At 39.7% G+C, this 16,567-nt stretch overlaps 1 protein-coding gene across 5 annotated transcripts; it reads left to right on the plus strand.

The window, feature by feature from the left end:
- The first annotated feature begins 3,719 nt into the window (after nucleotides 1-3,719).
- LOC103720498 (probable serine/threonine-protein kinase PIX7) lies at nucleotides 3,720-15,115 on the plus strand. 5 transcript variants are annotated; one of them, XM_039122829.1, is made up of 7 exons: nucleotides 3,720-4,047; nucleotides 4,133-4,470; nucleotides 10,286-10,626; nucleotides 10,737-10,872; nucleotides 12,145-12,281; nucleotides 12,350-12,473; nucleotides 14,139-15,115. In XM_039122829.1, exons 2-7 carry the CDS (start codon nucleotides 4,278-4,280, stop codon nucleotides 14,648-14,650), a joined length of 1,443 nt encoding a protein of 480 aa, XP_038978757.1. In that variant the 5' UTR covers nucleotides 3,720-4,047; nucleotides 4,133-4,277; the 3' UTR covers nucleotides 14,651-15,115. The 5 variants fall into 5 exon arrangements, with proteins under 5 accessions (XP_038978757.1, XP_038978759.1, XP_038978758.1 ...); XM_039122831.1 differs by having other exon boundaries at nucleotides 4,147-4,470; XM_039122830.1 differs by having other exon boundaries at nucleotides 3,720-4,032.
- Nucleotides 15,116-16,567: the final 1,452 nt, after the last annotated feature.

Genomic DNA, 16,567 nt, shown 5'->3' on the forward strand with positions numbered 1-16,567 from the left:
GGAAAAGTAATAAGATGCCTTTTGTTTGGTTGGAGTCTTCAAAAAAGAGAGATGGAAAAGTTGTATTCCCATAAAAATATGATTCTCACATTTCACGGAAAAGTCTTTCCCATGAGAAACATGAAAAAGTAAGGCGGGAATCACTCCATCTTTATTTTTTCTCAAAAGGATCCTTCAGTATTAAAGAGGGACCCATAAGGCCGCTCCAGGCCCAATGGAATCTCGCCCCTCCCCCTAGGTGGGCCTGGAAGAAAAGGGGCTCGATGGTGGAGCCCACATCAGAGGAAAGCTGAACAGCGGAACCCAAGGATGAATGATGATGAGTTTACGAAGTATTTGACCCCCTTGCGATGGGGCATGCGGTTAATATTTTTGAAGCCCATAGCCCATTCTGGCAGTTCCCATGGTTTTCGGGTCACCAACAATAATGAACTGGCCCACTAAAATTATATGATTGTGGCTCGTGCCAGGCTGCTGCGACGGTTCGGGTTATATCTTTCATACGCAGGAATAATTAATATATATTTTTTACAATGCCAACTATTGAATTGTATCTTGCATAGATCTCCAGAATCTTTTAATTATCCACATGCAAAGATCTCAAAGCAACCATTGCGCAATCCAAATGTGAATTTGCATGAAGATAAATTCTTCTTTCGTGCGAAAGATACAACCCGTCATCTGGGCCGGCAAATCTAGTTCAAAAGAGTTGCCAATGAGATGGATCTAAAAAAAGAAAAAGAGCATAGAAAATTTGGAATCTTCTACCCCATGCCATTTCTGTCAAATATCTGATAATTAATATTTTAATGGCCTTTTCCTTCATAATCCCATGCTATTCATGTTCAAGCTACGGATCTATCATGCATGCGGTCTTTGCGATGCCATGGTTAATCATTTATTATTTTTCTTTTGGTTTAATGCTAATTATGGAGTACTTACCTTGGGTGATTGCTGTTTACAAAGTGGCCATATATATGAACATCCTAGACTCGGATATCGCATTGGAAACTTTTATTATCGTCGTTGAGCAAAGCAAACCCACATATGAATGTTTAGCACTTAAAAACCACGCTTTGGATGTTCTAGCTTTTTGAGGAGGTTGTTTTGAAAAATCAAAAAGCTATGATTATGAGTATAACTACTGATGTTGCTTTGGACAAGAGTCAATCAACGATGATGTTTGGATATTGCACAAATTTGGAAGTTTTTTTGATCATTTTTCTTTTTCCCATTTCTTACGAAGCAACCATGATAGGAATATTTGGATAGTTTTACCACATTTATATCGTTTTCTTGCTATAAGTTATAAGATGTAGCTTATATGCTAGTTGCAATAACTGTTTTTTTTTTAAAAAAATGAAGGAAGAAATCCTGGTTGAAATTAGCATGAGCTGCAAAGCTCGAAACTAAATCCTTTATACCAACCCAAAGACTTTAGTAACTTCAGCACATCAATTGCAAAAACAACTTCAAATTACAAGTTATACAATAAAAATATATAGAACTACATATAGGAAAGTATATATGAATACAAATACAATTTTGCATCATTACCATAGAGTGTTGGCATAGGCATTTAAGTTTATAATGTTGCAATCCTTCTTACATTTTTTTTTCCTGTGGGATGTGACGGTTATTGGCTTTGAACTGGCGACCCAAGAATTTTCGGTCCTCTACTCTACCAAACGAGCTATCCCCACTATTTCCCGTGCATCATCCTAGCTTAAAAGCTAATCATTAGATATCCACAAGCAAGAAAATTAGGAATGGTCCATATCTCAAAGTTAGCTTCAATAGGGAGCATAGTAGGTAGGTTTTTAAAACACTACACTTTCTGAGCTTTATTGCTCGCTTTCTAATACTATCTTTTACTCGAGCACTATCAACCTGTTTTCTCAATACACAATGCCTCAAGGTAACCAAGCTTTTCAAAACCAGAGGCAAGAGCAAAGAAGAAACTTATATATTGTCCAAAAAGAGGAGGACTTAATGATTATTAAATCGCCGGAATTAGAAGTGAAAATTGTTGTAGATGCAAGTTCGTTATTACGGGTAGTTTCTATAAAGGATCAGACAAACGATGTATACAATCCATGAGTTATTGGCAATCTACAATAATTGTTGCTGCTCCACCAACATATTTTATCTCCGACATACTAAGAAGATTATGACGCATCTTTGCGTTAACATCAGCTCCATCGACGGTAGCACCCATTTTAGCTCAGCTTCCTCCCAAAGGAGAGAATTTGATCCCAAGTGTTATGAATTAATGACTAGAAAATCTGTACCATATCATTTAGTTTTTCTGAAGGCATGCTACTGTTGGTAGATTAGATGCAATTAGATGTGCACCCTAAAACATGTATTGTTTTCAGCATGCACCTACTCTGATAAATAAAGGTAAAGCATGATTAAGTGGTCATTATACCAAAAGCAAATAATACATGGAACTATCATCACAATTATCGCATTAATATCATAAGAACTAACTACGTCATCATATCAGACCTCGTAAGCAGCATGTAGAAAAGTTTTGATAGACTCTAGAAATCAACATCTATGCCACCAACTGCTTCCTAACTAAAGACTAAATTTTATTTCCAAAACAAGCTTACGGACCACAAAGTCCACACCCCCAAATCAGCCACCGTACATCTAAAAGTTGACACCAATCCACCCACATCCCTCACTTCAGATGGGCACGCAGAGAGGCTATGTCCTCGCATTCTGGGAGCCCCTGTCCTCCGACCATCTTAAAATGAACTTTGATGCATGGCGGTTTGTTCGCTGGCGAAGGAGGCACAAGTGTTGCTTTTGTGATTAGAGATAATAAGTCCAGGCTGATTGCGACGAAAAGACGGCGCACCTTCGAGTCATTAATTCCGAGCGCGAAATTCAGGGCTGCTTAAGAGAGTGTCTCCTATGCAAGGCGAGTTCCGAAGGCCCGGTGCATCATTCTAAAAAGAGACTCAGCGGAGATGGTCGAGTGGATTCTACAGAGGCATCGGAGATGTTCGACCCTCCGCTTCTAGAGGACATTCAACGGCTACTGCAGGAGTGTGATATCTTTGAGATTGTGCATGTATTCTGGAAGGTGAACAGAGCTACTGACTGGGTCATCTTCTTTACTGCTCATCATTTTAGAGAGTTTCTTTAGATCTGTTTTGTATCTGTTCCTCTACTTTTATGGAGTATTTTGTCTCTTGATTCGGTAGGCAGTGCTCATGCAAAACTAGTGCGAGTTGTGAGTGTACCAAAAAAAAACAACAACAAAAAAAAAATACTGCTAAATGAAGAGGAAGGCAAACATTGGCTCCGGGCGGAAACGTTCCCCGCGCACGCTCGCACCATAACGGATGCTACCCCGCGAGCGACGCGCACGATTAACCAAAAAAAAAGAAGAAGAAAAACTGTGTACATCACACCGCTCCTGCGCCCGTCATGCACACGAGGAATGGAGACACGAGTATCGGACACCAATTACAAACGGACCAGATTTCTTTCAGTAGAAAAGCCGACGGCAGATTCATCTACCGCATATAACATTTATGGAGTTATCTATGCAAAAAATATCCTCACCAAAACAACACGCAGCACATTCTACCACCCTCGGTCTTTGCTAAATTCCCACTCCCTGCCCGCCCTGCCCGCATTTTCCGCACTCTCGTGCCTTTTTTCCCCTCTGATCTCTTCTCTCTCCCCATTCCCACATTCTTCTTCCCCCCCCCCCCCCCCCCCCCCCTCTTTCTCTTTCTAAGCCAAGGTATCGCTTTCTTCTCTGGCTCCCTCACCGTCCAATGCTCGCTGACGCCGTTACCTCGGGCAGTTGCCCGCTCCCTGCTCTCCTCGTCTGAGCCCCCCAACGGTCCCACCCACGCAGCCCTTCGGGCAGGCGACCGTGACCAGTTCTCCACTCCGCCGCCACCTCCGTCTCCAAGCGAGTTCTAAAGCTCCCTCGGCGAGGAAGCCCTGAGGGTTTCGGATATTCGGAGGAGAAATCTCGCGCTCCCTGGCCGCTCTTCGATCTCGGTACCACTCCACCTGGTTCGATTCTCTCTTCTTGGTTTAGGGTTTCGAGCTCTGAATTCGTTGATTACTTTTCTGAAGTGGGAATCTTGGTTTCCCGTAGCGGTTTTGATGCAGATTTGTGGGGAGATTTTTGGCGGAGAAGAGTTTTTAGGGTCGATCTCTGAAGAAGGAATCTCTGCGGGAGAGAGGGGTTCGGGTTTCCTTGCTGGGATCTTTGATTTCGAGTTGGAATGAGATTTTGAGGGATGGGGTTGTGTCCCGAGGAGGTTAAATTGGAGGGATGGGGCAGCGTTGGGAAAGGGAAGGACAAGGGGAGTAAGAAGAAGAAGAAGAAGAGCGAGGCAACTGGATGTTGGATTAAGTGCAGATTGATGTGGAGTTGCATCTCGTCGAGATCCAAAGTGGACACATCCATCAGCAGTGCCAGCACTCATTGCGGTAATCTGCTAGCTCACCCACATGTTCTCTCTTCGATCTGGCTTTGCATGGTAGTTGTAGTGTCTTGTTATGGTTGCTGCTTTGTTAGTGTTTCTGATTCCTTTCAAGTTTTAGATTAGATCTTTGTTGCTTCGTGGTTATTGGTCACGAATGTTATGACTATGTGCGAACAATTTGGAATGGTCCTTGCTTTTTATCCTTCGAGGACGTGTGAATGCCTGTTTCTATTGCTCGATCCTTGAATTGGTTGCCCTTGGGCTAACTAGTTATCTTAGTATGTGACTACTGAACTTGAGAGATTTAGTATCTTTCAATATGAGTCGCTTTTGCCACGTGTTTGCTGAAACAAAGGCAAAATAGATTTAAAATTGCCACATGGTTTTTATGCTGATTTAGTTCCCACTGGGTTTGAGCATTTGAGGTAATATGCATGAATTATAAATTGAAGATTGGTAATGCGAGTTGCCATATTGTTTGACGTTTAATGGAAAATTCGCAAGTTGGAGTAGTTGAACTGAAGAGTAAGGGAACATTAGGTAGTTCGGAGAGGAACTAGCTGCTGATTGTAAGGATGTAAGTAGTTCAATGGGTCATTGGAAATGCATTACCTTGAGTCAATAACAATGCCTTGTCCCTCTGCAAATAATGCCAAGATGTCATTACGTTGTCCTTGTGGTGGTGCCCATGTATATTGTAATTGCATCATTTCTATTTATGGTATGACATGTTTTGCTTTTTAATAAAGTAAACGAACTTAAGTTGGAAAGTTTCTGTTTTCAATTTTGTTCAGGTTATCAAGTTTCTGTTAACAATTTTAGTTAATATATTAACTTAATTTAACTTACATTAATTCAGGTTATTACGTACCTTGCGATTGTAGTCATTTTCTTTTTTACTCTAGAATAATTTCTGGCACGTTCCTTGTGAAAATAATGGCAGGGGAGGAGCTTCAATGGCATGTGATATTTATCGGTACTTTATATTTTTCATGCATTATTAATTGAACTATTGAATGCAGGAGTTTTCTTTCAGTCAATTTACAAGGATGAGGTGGGGAAATTGTAGGGCATTCGCTGTAGATTAGGAGGAAACATACACAAGTTGGAGAAGAAATTGAAGGTTAGGGGGAGGAAGGCAATTTAGAGTGGGGATTGGAACTCATGATGAGGCTTTAGCTTGTGGGAATAGTATCAAAACTTCATCCTCTACAAAATGTACATGTTGAAATTTGTGAAAATTTTCATTTACTGATAAATCTGGGGGTCCCAATTTCTAGTAATTTGAGCCATTTTCTTTTGTTCCCACAAGTGCTTTTATCATATGTTTATTGAAATAAGGCAAGAACAGAGGTTGGAAAGCGAAGAGGTTTCTATCTTTCTTTTGAGCCATTTTCCATGCATTTTTAAATTGAGGCATGTGATAAGAGTGGTTTTCAACAGACATGCAAGGGGGAGGTAGCGAAGTTGGAGGCTAATCAATTGAAGAGTTAAGGGAAAATAAGCAGGTTGGAAGGAATTGAGCCGAAGATTTGATTTAACCCTTTTTCAGGGTTGACTTTGAGAACTTGTGAATTTATTCATGGCAATGCTTTAATTCTTTTAAAAATAACATGGTGAAATGGTTTTCTTCTCAGAGGTGCCCATGCCTATTCTTATTACATTTCATTTTTTTGCTGTGGGATGTGTTGGCATTTGACGAATAAAACGAACTTTGTTCTGAAAGATTTTGTTGACTGACTAGTTTGGAAGTTCCATAAATTGTGTTTCCTCTTGGGTCTAGAGTTGCTTTGTCATATGTTTGTGGGATGGCTGTCAGTTCAGTCCATGGCATTCTGTTTGAGGATTTGAATCATTTTACATGCATTATAAAGTTACGCATTGGGATGTAGAAGTTCCATTAGATTGATATGTAAGGGGGATGCAGGGAAGTTGGAAGGGGCTCAGCTGAAGATTAGGGAGAAAATAGGCAACTTGTAGGAGAATCTGAAGATTAGGCAGGAGAATGGCCATTTGAAGATGATTTGGGAATAAAGATAGTGCTTTGACTATCTGGTAATAATACTGGAAATCAAGATATGTCGTATCGGCCTGAACCGGACGGTATGGGATGTACTATACTATACCAGTTCGCTACCGGTATCCGGTATGGATGGCGTATCGATATTCGGTACGCCAAAAAAATTCTGTACCGAATCAACGCTGTGCTAGTGTGGCACCCATTTGGAGTCCGGTACCGAGACGGCGAATCTTGCCGGAAATGCTTACTTTCTCATTATGGCATACAAGCTTATTCTTGTGGCTTTCTTCTTTTTTGTTAATTATGGCAGAACAGAAATTAACAGTCATGTAGTCTTAGTCTCATTCTTCATATTCTGTTCAAGGATGAATAATTCTGTGTGCATCATTAATAGAAGTATTAAATGTAGGAGTCACATTACACTGATGCATGGTGATGAGGTGGGGAAGATGCGAGAAGATTAGCTGGTGATCTGTGGGGGTGCTACGTAGTTTGTACAGGAATTGGGTATGCGCACACATAATTGACATGGAAAGAGGAGTCGTGATGATAGGGAGCTGAGTATGCCTCTCACAAGGGGCGGCTTATCTCTTTCTGCACGATGATATTAGGTATAGAGATGTTGGTTTTGGAAAATCATAACACTTGCTGCTTTTTCATATATAATAATGAGGTTAGGATCTTGTTTCCAGCTTCCTCATTTTAAGGCAAGAGAACATTTTCAGGGTTCTAATTTGATCCATGGTCAGATGCTATGTATCTTTATCCTTACATAATTAAATGATGTCCAAGTCTTCCCACATGTCAATGGAAGGAAAATCGGGCAAGTAAGATATGGCTGACAATTCAAAGAAAACTTTTGATCATGACTATCTAGTTTGATAAAAGAGTAATATTATATACAAAGGTGATAAAGCATGGGTCTTGTGAGCATGGATTGATAGTAATGAGATATTGCAAATATAAGGTAAACCTTCTTTAGCTTTTACATTAACAAGAAAATCTGCATCTGAATTTTAGACGATCAGTCTGCGCTTCCATAGTGAAAGTTGGAAATGACATTTGCTAGCCCCCTGTTAATTGCCTTCCGCTTACTCTTGTATTCATAAGGAAAAATGTATTTGAGGCAACCTGTGTTATTGTTGGTTCAGTATTTATTGTTCAGAACGTTTCCTTGAGGGCTTGCTGGTGGTACACTTTGTCTCGTGGAATCAAGAAATGGCCGATACTTGTTAAACAACCAGTACGCAAAAGTACAGTCATAACTTGCTTATTTTAACCTGTTATGTATGGCTAGATCTTGGAAATAAGTTGTCTGTTTGGCTTGAAACTGGCTAAACTAGAGGGTGAAGGAGTGGTATGCCTGAGATGAGCCACTTTGGGCCTTAACGCTGAAGAAGAATGCTCTTTTTTAATCTTTCTTCAGTCTAACATCAAAAGAATAAAAAACAGCAGTAAAGGAAAAAAGAAAAAGGAAAAAGAAAACTAATTAAGAAACTGGAGATCATTTATGCTTTTTTATATTCTTGTATCCTAATGCCTCTATTATATATAAACTTGAGCACATGTTGTGTAGGGCAAGGTTTGGTTCGAGCCAAGGTCCCATACCAACACAAAAAGCTTGACGCCCACCCAGCCCGATATTAGGTATGAAAGTCGAAGGTCAAGCCTAGTTCGACGCTAAATGGGGAGGGGCCATGCCTAAGCCAACTAACTTGTGTAAATCAGACCGATTCAGATTTGCCTCGGCCCAACCAAATGGGGTCTAACATAAGCCAGCCTTTGATTATTGAGAGAGAGAGGGTGGAAGAAGAGGAGGCATCGCAAAGTACATTGGCGGGGAAGGTGGGGTAGGAGTGTTCAGCGGAGGTGGTCAAGGCTTCACATCAAAGGTGGTGGTGGTGGATGGATGGGTTGGGGGGGGGGGGAGGGGACGAGAGAGAGAGAGAGAGAGAGAGAGAGAGAAAGAGAGAGAGAGAGAGAGAGAGAGGAGGCGGCGGATGGATGGGTTGGGGGGGGGAGGGGAAGAGAGAGAGAGAGAGAGAGGAGGCGGCGGAGGAGGAGGATGGTGAGGGCGAGGATGCCAATAGGGACGGCAGTGGCGATTAGAGAGGGAGAGAGGAGAAAGTGGCTTGCGATGGTTATGTTGGTGGTGGCAAGGAGAGAGTGCAGAGGGAAGGAGAGGTTGTCTAGGTCAGGGTAGATGGAATGAGGGCATGTTGTGGCGTTGAGATTGAGGAGAGACCTAGGGGGTGTCTCCCATCTCTCTCTCTCTCTCTTCAATTTTATTAAATTAAAATAAAAAATATATAACATTATTTTGATATAAATTAATTTAATAATATACTATGTTGAGCCAGGCCGAACTAGGTTAAAAGAATGCCAAACTTGAGCTTGATCTGATTTTTGTCAGGCCAAAAAAACTGAGACCTGACTCGATCCAACATGCTAGAAACCCCGATCGAAGCCCGATGAAAGCCAAGTTAGGCCAGGCCAGGCCAGGTGGGTCAAGCTCCTTTGCACAGGTCTAATTATATACAAGACAAATTTGGATAGAAATTTGCACTCGAGGTCATCAGTCTCACTTTCCTTCTATAAGTACACATTTCTTTTACTTAAGACTCTCCTTCACATTTGTTCTCTGAGAAATGACCGAGAATGCTAATGAAATAAATAGACTAAAATATGGAGTATATGCATCATATCTACTTCAATGAGTCATGAGTGATGGGATTATAGTCATCCATCAAATGCTTCTTCTTTTGAATGAAGCATGTGCATGGTACATGCCCATAGTTATATCTTCGAAATGTATCATCTATGTAGGATATTGCTTTAATAAAACATGGATTCATTTGCAATCTTACCAACCATGATGTAATATATCTCTTAAGGTTATTTTGTGTATTTTCTTTATTGAATCATGCAATTCTATTTTTAGAATAATCATTATTTGCAAAAAATGTTTTTAATATTTTATTGGAATCATAGTTTAAATTACCAATGCATCTGTTTGATCTTAAAAGCCCTTCTAGGAAGTCTTTCTGTTTCATATTTACCTTTTTTTTATAAGTATTTATGTAAAAATATTAGTGGACAAACTAAGATTTGATTCATCAGTCGCCAACCAGTTCCATTAAGACACCTGTACTTTTAGAAACCTTGCTCTTTTAAAACACTCTTCTGTAAGCATGGATCAAGATCCTTCTTGATGACAAGCATATTTCTGATGGATCATTTTTTATCAATACATTATATTTAGAATGATTTTTCATAGTATTGAGGCTGTGCTTTTATTTTTTTCCTCCCTTAAAAATTGGAAAATTTAACCACACTATGAAACCATGAGTGGAGAAATTGGGTATTGGAGTTCAATGGTAAAAAGTTCCCTGTTTCCTTCTCATTTTTGCTCTTTGAATGAAACTCACACTGTAGTTAATGCCTCCCCCCCTCTCTCTCTGTATGGTGAAATTAATTTAAGCATGCACATATGTTGGGTATTATGTCCAAGTGTCCAAATACTAGCTGTATCAAGCTGTTGTGTTTTGGAGGTTGTAGATTTGGATTCTTTGATACTCCAGCTCACTTGGTAACTATGCCAATTGTCAGGGTCTTTTCTTACATTAATTATCCAGCTTGATTAACTCATGTCTTAGGTGCAAGTAGCCGCTTCTTCAGTGTTTCCATTGATGTGCATGCTTAGCTTCCGTGGGTTCTGTCCAGTTGGGAGGTTATTCTTGCTATAGCTTTTCATTATCTTCTAACAGCTGTTTAACTACTGCTATTGTGCATGGGGCAGCAGAAAGTAAATCCACGAATGACGGTAGCAGGGACCAACCAACTGCACCAGTAGTCTCTGGCTCCACAACCACCAGTAATGCTGAAAGCAATTCATCTACTTCTAAAGTAGGTGAAGAATTAAAGGTTGCATCTCAGTTGCGAAAGTTTACTTTCCATGAGCTTAAGTCTGCCACAAGGAACTTTAGACCGGAGAGCCTTCTGGGAGAGGGAGGTTTTGGTTGTGTCTTCAAAGGATGGATTGAGGAGAATGGAACTGCTCCTGTAAAACCTGGTACAGGGTTAACCGTTGCCGTCAAAACACTCAACCATGACGGACTTCAAGGGCATAAAGAATGGCTGGTATATATAATGTTTCCTGAGTCCAATCTTGAGTTCTTCAATAATGAATGACAAGCATATATCCCTTTCAAAGTTCTCATTAAACATGAATGTTGTTAATGTATTTGCAGGCGGAAGTTAATTATCTTGGCGAGCTTCAACATCCAAATTTAGTAAAGTTGATTGGTTACTGTATTGAAGATGATCAAAGACTGCTGGTATATGAGTTTATGCCGCGAGGAAGTCTTGAAAACCATCTTTTCAGAAGTATGCGACTGCCCTATTATCTCTGTTTGATATTGTTTGTAGTAGGTACCATGTTAGTTATCTATGAAAAGCCATGACAAAATATTCAAAATAGGCTAACTTGCCAGGCTGTGAGCCTTTAGAATTTGACTGTTGTATTATTTTTTGATTCTTATGTGTCTCCTTGAAGAAATGCTGTTTTCTTTTCCTTAAAAGTGTGCAATAGAAATTGTGCATTAGAGTCACAGCATAGTCTGGTTGCTTTTAGTTACAATGTAGTCTGTATTAAGGTTTAGTACTTATATTGTGTTTAAGATGTCTTCTCTAGTGCTGGTTTATGGTCTTTAATCTTGGAATCTGCCAAACACTTATTCATTTACTGGTATAATGTAATTTGAACTTTTAATGTCGGGGATTTTCCGGAAAGAAATATGATTATAGCATGTACACCCATGATTAAAAAATTGCTGCTAATGTGCAGCCTCTACTATCCAGATTTGTTATGTTTATTTCAGCTCAGTATCAGCAGTTAGCTAAGATCAGTATTTAAGATTTTGATTCGGTAGCTAAAACTGAACTATAAAACACCACATGGTATGTTACTGTACTCATTTCTTTGGCAGGGGGAAAAGACAGGCACAAAAGAGATTATGACCATACAAACTGAAACACAAATCCATTTAAGTTCTTGTGCATTGCCAGCCTTGCATCTTTCTCTTCATTATAACCGGATGAATTTCCATCGGTGGTAAGATGGGAACCATCTTGCTACCCTTCATAATAATTTGACTCTTCATCTCCGAGAACATTATTATCATATGTTCGGTTCTCATTCTTTATTGTGAGGCTGCAACTTTTTTATGATGAACCATAAGAGAGTGTCCTCATCTTATACTCTAAAGATATTCCTGCTACCCTATCATGGTTTCAACTGTGGCAATCCTTTTTATTTTCCCTATTTAGTATCTACTTGCGTCCATCATAAAAGATAGCAAGATGAGTTCTAGCTTTAGACATCTGTATGAAACTCCTTTTAAGGCTTTTTCCCTTTTTTTGTCTTCCTAATAACCATGATCAACCATTTTTTATGCCATGAATTTATTGTCTCACTTTAATTGTTATTTACGGCTCTGTCAGGCTCTTGGAACTTTACAATGGCCTTTATTTGCACTATCAATCTTAGTGTTATATCTTAATTTGCTGCTGCTGCTGTTGTTGCAGTTGAAATGATGAGTGAACTATTGCCTTTTGTCAATATCTAATCCCTCCTATCAACTATGCTTTATGCAACAGGGTCCCTGCCTCTCCCCTGGCCCATACGAATGAAGATTGCTCTGGGTGCTGCGAGGGGCCTTGCTTTTCTTCATGAGGAAGCAGAAAGACCAGTGATATATCGTGACTTTAAAACATCCAACATTCTATTAGATGCGGTATGTAACAAGTTTTATATCTCTTTTCATTTATTAATATGATTATTTATGAGAATGTGCTCTTCTAGGACTATAATGCAAAGCTTTCAGACTTCGGGCTTGCTAAGGATGCTCCGGATGGTGATAAAACTCATGTGTCAACACGAGTGATGGGAACATATGGATATGCAGCTCCAGAGTATGTAATGACAGGTGAGTCATCCTTGAATTGTTACTGATTTTTGTTAGTATCACTCTAAACTTTGTCATTTGCTTCTTTTTTTTTAAAAAAGATTTTACGGTTTAATGTATTAAAAAGGTCAGAGCAGGCTAATCAGTATATGCTGCAATATAATATCCTATTATGCTTGATTTGGTCTTGCCTCTATTGTTTTTTAAGTTTTCTCAAGTGTTCAAGTTCTGTATGCTTTCAATAAACTTGCTTTGTTCTCATGCTTTGGTAAGGCATGGTTTTCTTCGAATTCAATTTACTAAGTGCATACTACATTGATTGCCTACACGATTCATGTAATGTACCAAAGGAAAAAAGTTGATTTACCAACAGTAAGATTCCATTGTAGGGTATCAGGAAATAGAAGGCTACATTCTACATTCATGCTGATGCCATTTTGTTTACCAAGTATATACCATGCTGATTACCTACATGATTCATTTAATGTACCAAAAGTAAGATTTAATTCATCATAGAATATCAGCAAATATCAGACTGCATGATGCATTCATGTTGATGCTATTATTGTTTTCTGAGTGCTGCATCAGAGTATTATATTTTATGTTGCTTATATCCCAGCCTTCAGTTTGTCGGGCAATTTGTTCATTGTCTGTACTCTGTAACAATCCAGACGAACATCATTTGAATATTTGCTTGTCTCGTGTTACTTAAAGCAACTTCATGGCTTCCATTGAACTTTGTGGAAATTAAAGCAGTGTCAGTGGGCAAGCTTGTAACTTACGTACAGGATGAATTGCTTAACCAATCCTAGTTTCTGTCCTAGTCTCTTGTCAGAGACGTGGTTTTCTTTTTCTATCTAGGACATATTAGTTATGTTGGAGAGAAATTTGCCATGCGAAAGGGGAGATAAAATTTTCAACTGTCAGTCTCTTTAGACTTGCACTTGCATTCCACTTCCTGGATCTCCCTATTTCTATGTATTCAGGATGCTTCTAGTGGTCTTATTAATCTGAAAAATTCAGGCAACTTTCGTTAGTAATGATCTGATAGTGTTATTAAATTTCAAATGAGAAATTCAAAATATATAGGTCAGAATTGTTTTTGCAGGTGAAGTATTAATAGTGAAAGAAATACTGACTTGACTTTTATGGCTAGATGGATACGGCTAGTAGTTGGTAAGTATTGGTATATTGGAGTAGAGTTACTGCAGACTATGAGGTAGATGGGGGCTGGAAACTTAGTAATGTTGTATCTTTGTACGTTCTTAAAATTGAGTGACTGGAGCTGAGTTCCATTACTACAAAATTGTGATAAAATACTACTTGGGTGGGACCATTAGGCGGAAGCTACAACATTTGTTCTGATCTGTGAGTGTGGTCTTAAATTTTGTGGCGCTGTGGATGATTCTTCTTGAAAAGCTAACATAAGGGTTATTGGAGGCTAGACATTTCAAAAGCTTAGTGAGGTATTTAAAGGGGCACTGCCAAGGAAAGCTCTCTAGATCGTAGAAAATGGAGAAAATGTTCAGGTGGGCATGCAACTCTATTTGCAGTTTGCTCTTGCCAGTGGTTATGGTTCATGCCCTCACGGAGCTCAACACTGACTGATCCTGTTCTATTTTTTGGCATTTTGCAGTTTACTTTCTGATTTTGTCAACTTATGTGTACCTAACTTTATTTTTCCAGGACATCTGACATCAAAGAGTGATGTCTACAGTTTTGGGGTTGTGCTACTTGAAATGATGACAGGGCGAAGGTCCATGGACAAAAACCGACCAAATGGCGAGCACAACCTGGTGGAGTGGGCACGCCCCCATCTAGGAGAAAGACGACGCTTCTTCAGACTTATAGATCCTCGCCTAGATGGCAACTTCTCAATCAAAGGTGCCCAGAAAGCTGCCCAGCTGGCACATGCCTGCCTCAGTCGTGATCCCAAGTCCAGGCCCTTAATGAGCGATGTAGTGGAAGTGCTCAAACCATTAATAAACCTCAAAGACATGGCAAGCTCTTCGTACTTGTTTCAGTCAATGCAAGCAGAACGTGCTGCAGCAAACAGCAATAACCAGACTGGAAGAAATGGTTTGAAACCACATGCTTCATTTCCAAGATATGGGCACCAGCCTGTAAGAACCCTCTCTAATGGTTCACATCCTTCTCCATACCGCCAGTCGCCAAAGGCCAATGACAAACAACCATGAGCACATATATTCCTGTAAGTTATTCCGAGGAATTGGAGATCTTGAATGGCGAGAAGTGTGCAGGACTGTGGTGATCTCTGTGTTGTATGTCTGGTGATAAGAAGTCTGAGGGCTGCTGGGGATAAAGGTTGATGGAGGTGTGGGGGGACTGGAGTCAACCTTTGTTGGTTACAAGTTACCTCAAAAGAATGACTCTGAAGATATTTATAATTTGATGCTTCCATTGTCTTTTGTCTTGTTATAGTAATTGTCAGTTGCTTGATATAGTCAATTGAGTTGAAGGAGGTTTTACAGTGTTATCAGGTTTGTTCTCGGGGCTTGAAGAGTTTGTGAATGATTCAGACTGAAGAATCATGGGGAATGTTCCTATTTTTCCCTATTTCTTTTCTTTTTTCTTTTTTAAAGCCTCTCTGTAATTTTTATCAAGCTTAAAGTGATAGATCATCGGTTATACTTTCCTTTCTACATACTAGGACGAGTTGGTCCATCAGCACAATGCTGGGAAAAAAATGATTACTTGGTAGTTGGTCATAGTTCTGTGGTCAGGTTGATCCTGGAATGAATGGCATAGCATGTTGCGGCCTTAGGCCTTTCTAAGGCCACCGGAGCTGCCCTATCTATTAAGGTCTTGCTGCTGAATGGCTGATAAAAGATCAGGTTGGATGCTCATCTGGCCAGTCATACTTCAGATTCTTGTTTTTTGCAAAGAATGGTCGAGCCGCTGACAACTCCCCAGGTTCACTAAAAGAGGGGTACTCCGCGAAAGATGGCTCCGCGGATCTCCATTTGTATCTAGATTCGTCACTGGCTTCTCACTCGTGGCAAGGCTTTTGATCGTAAGTAGAAGCAGGGCCGGACGAGGCTAACTTCCCTCCCAAGGCGGAAAGCGTGCTCTATTGCCCATCCTCATAGTAGGTTACTTTCGTTTTGTTCCAGTCCCTCACTAGGAAAAAATTCTAGCAAAATAGAAGAGCGGTTGCCGAAGAACCCAAGCAGGCAGGGACCGGCACCTTACGCGGGTCGGTCAACCGTCACAGGGAATAAGGATAGAGAAGACTACGCAAAGCACCTCAGTATACGATCGCGCGCAGTAACTGGGAGTCCTATTACACCTAAGGCCAATTTCCATTCACCAAACCCAGGTTCAATCGCTTGAATCGGTCCAACCAGGAATCGTCGAATCTCTAACGATCACATCTGTCACAACATGGCTCTGTCTGCTGATAAGCTAAATCATTGTCTCAAGGGCAATTTCAAGCATTCAATAAGGCAGCATGGTTGTGTCAATGAGTTACTGGAGCTACGACATGCTCTGGTCTGAAGTTGCATTCATACATTTAAAGTTAATCTTAATAGCAAAATTGTTAATTACAGTAATTCTAAGGACATCATGTTTGATGGATATCATCTATCTATATATATACAATTTGGAGATCCGACACCGATAATCAGATCCATATAATAAATCATATAATTTGAAAATTCCCATTCGATATATTAAGTACACAAAAAATATATTATATTATATTATTTAAATTGCATAAAAAAATTTTAATCATTAAATGTGTAGATCAGGTTGTTCAAATTATATAATTTTGTATATGTAAATAATTTAAAGATAATATATCATATTAACGGCTTGGATTGTTGATATGGGATCCTCATTGTTGCCTGATCGAATTTGGATTCACTCACTCTTCTAACATTGTTGCTCCAGTTGATAGATTCTTGTTTCTTTTAAAGCTATTGGGCTCACATGCATTACATCTAGTGTTATTTTAATACTGACAAAAATATGTGAATGCAGCGAACAGGTCGAAGTTTTCTATTTTATGCATGGATACTTTGGGCAGAATGAAGATATATAGAATTTTGACAAACAATGCACCAGTTTCTGGCTAGGGATCAGGCAAAGCA

The sequence above is a fragment of the Phoenix dactylifera genome, unplaced genomic scaffold, assembly GCF_009389715.1.
Source record: "Phoenix dactylifera cultivar Barhee BC4 unplaced genomic scaffold, palm_55x_up_171113_PBpolish2nd_filt_p 001792F, whole genome shotgun sequence".
NCBI lineage: Eukaryota > Viridiplantae > Streptophyta > Magnoliopsida > Arecales > Arecaceae > Phoenix > Phoenix dactylifera.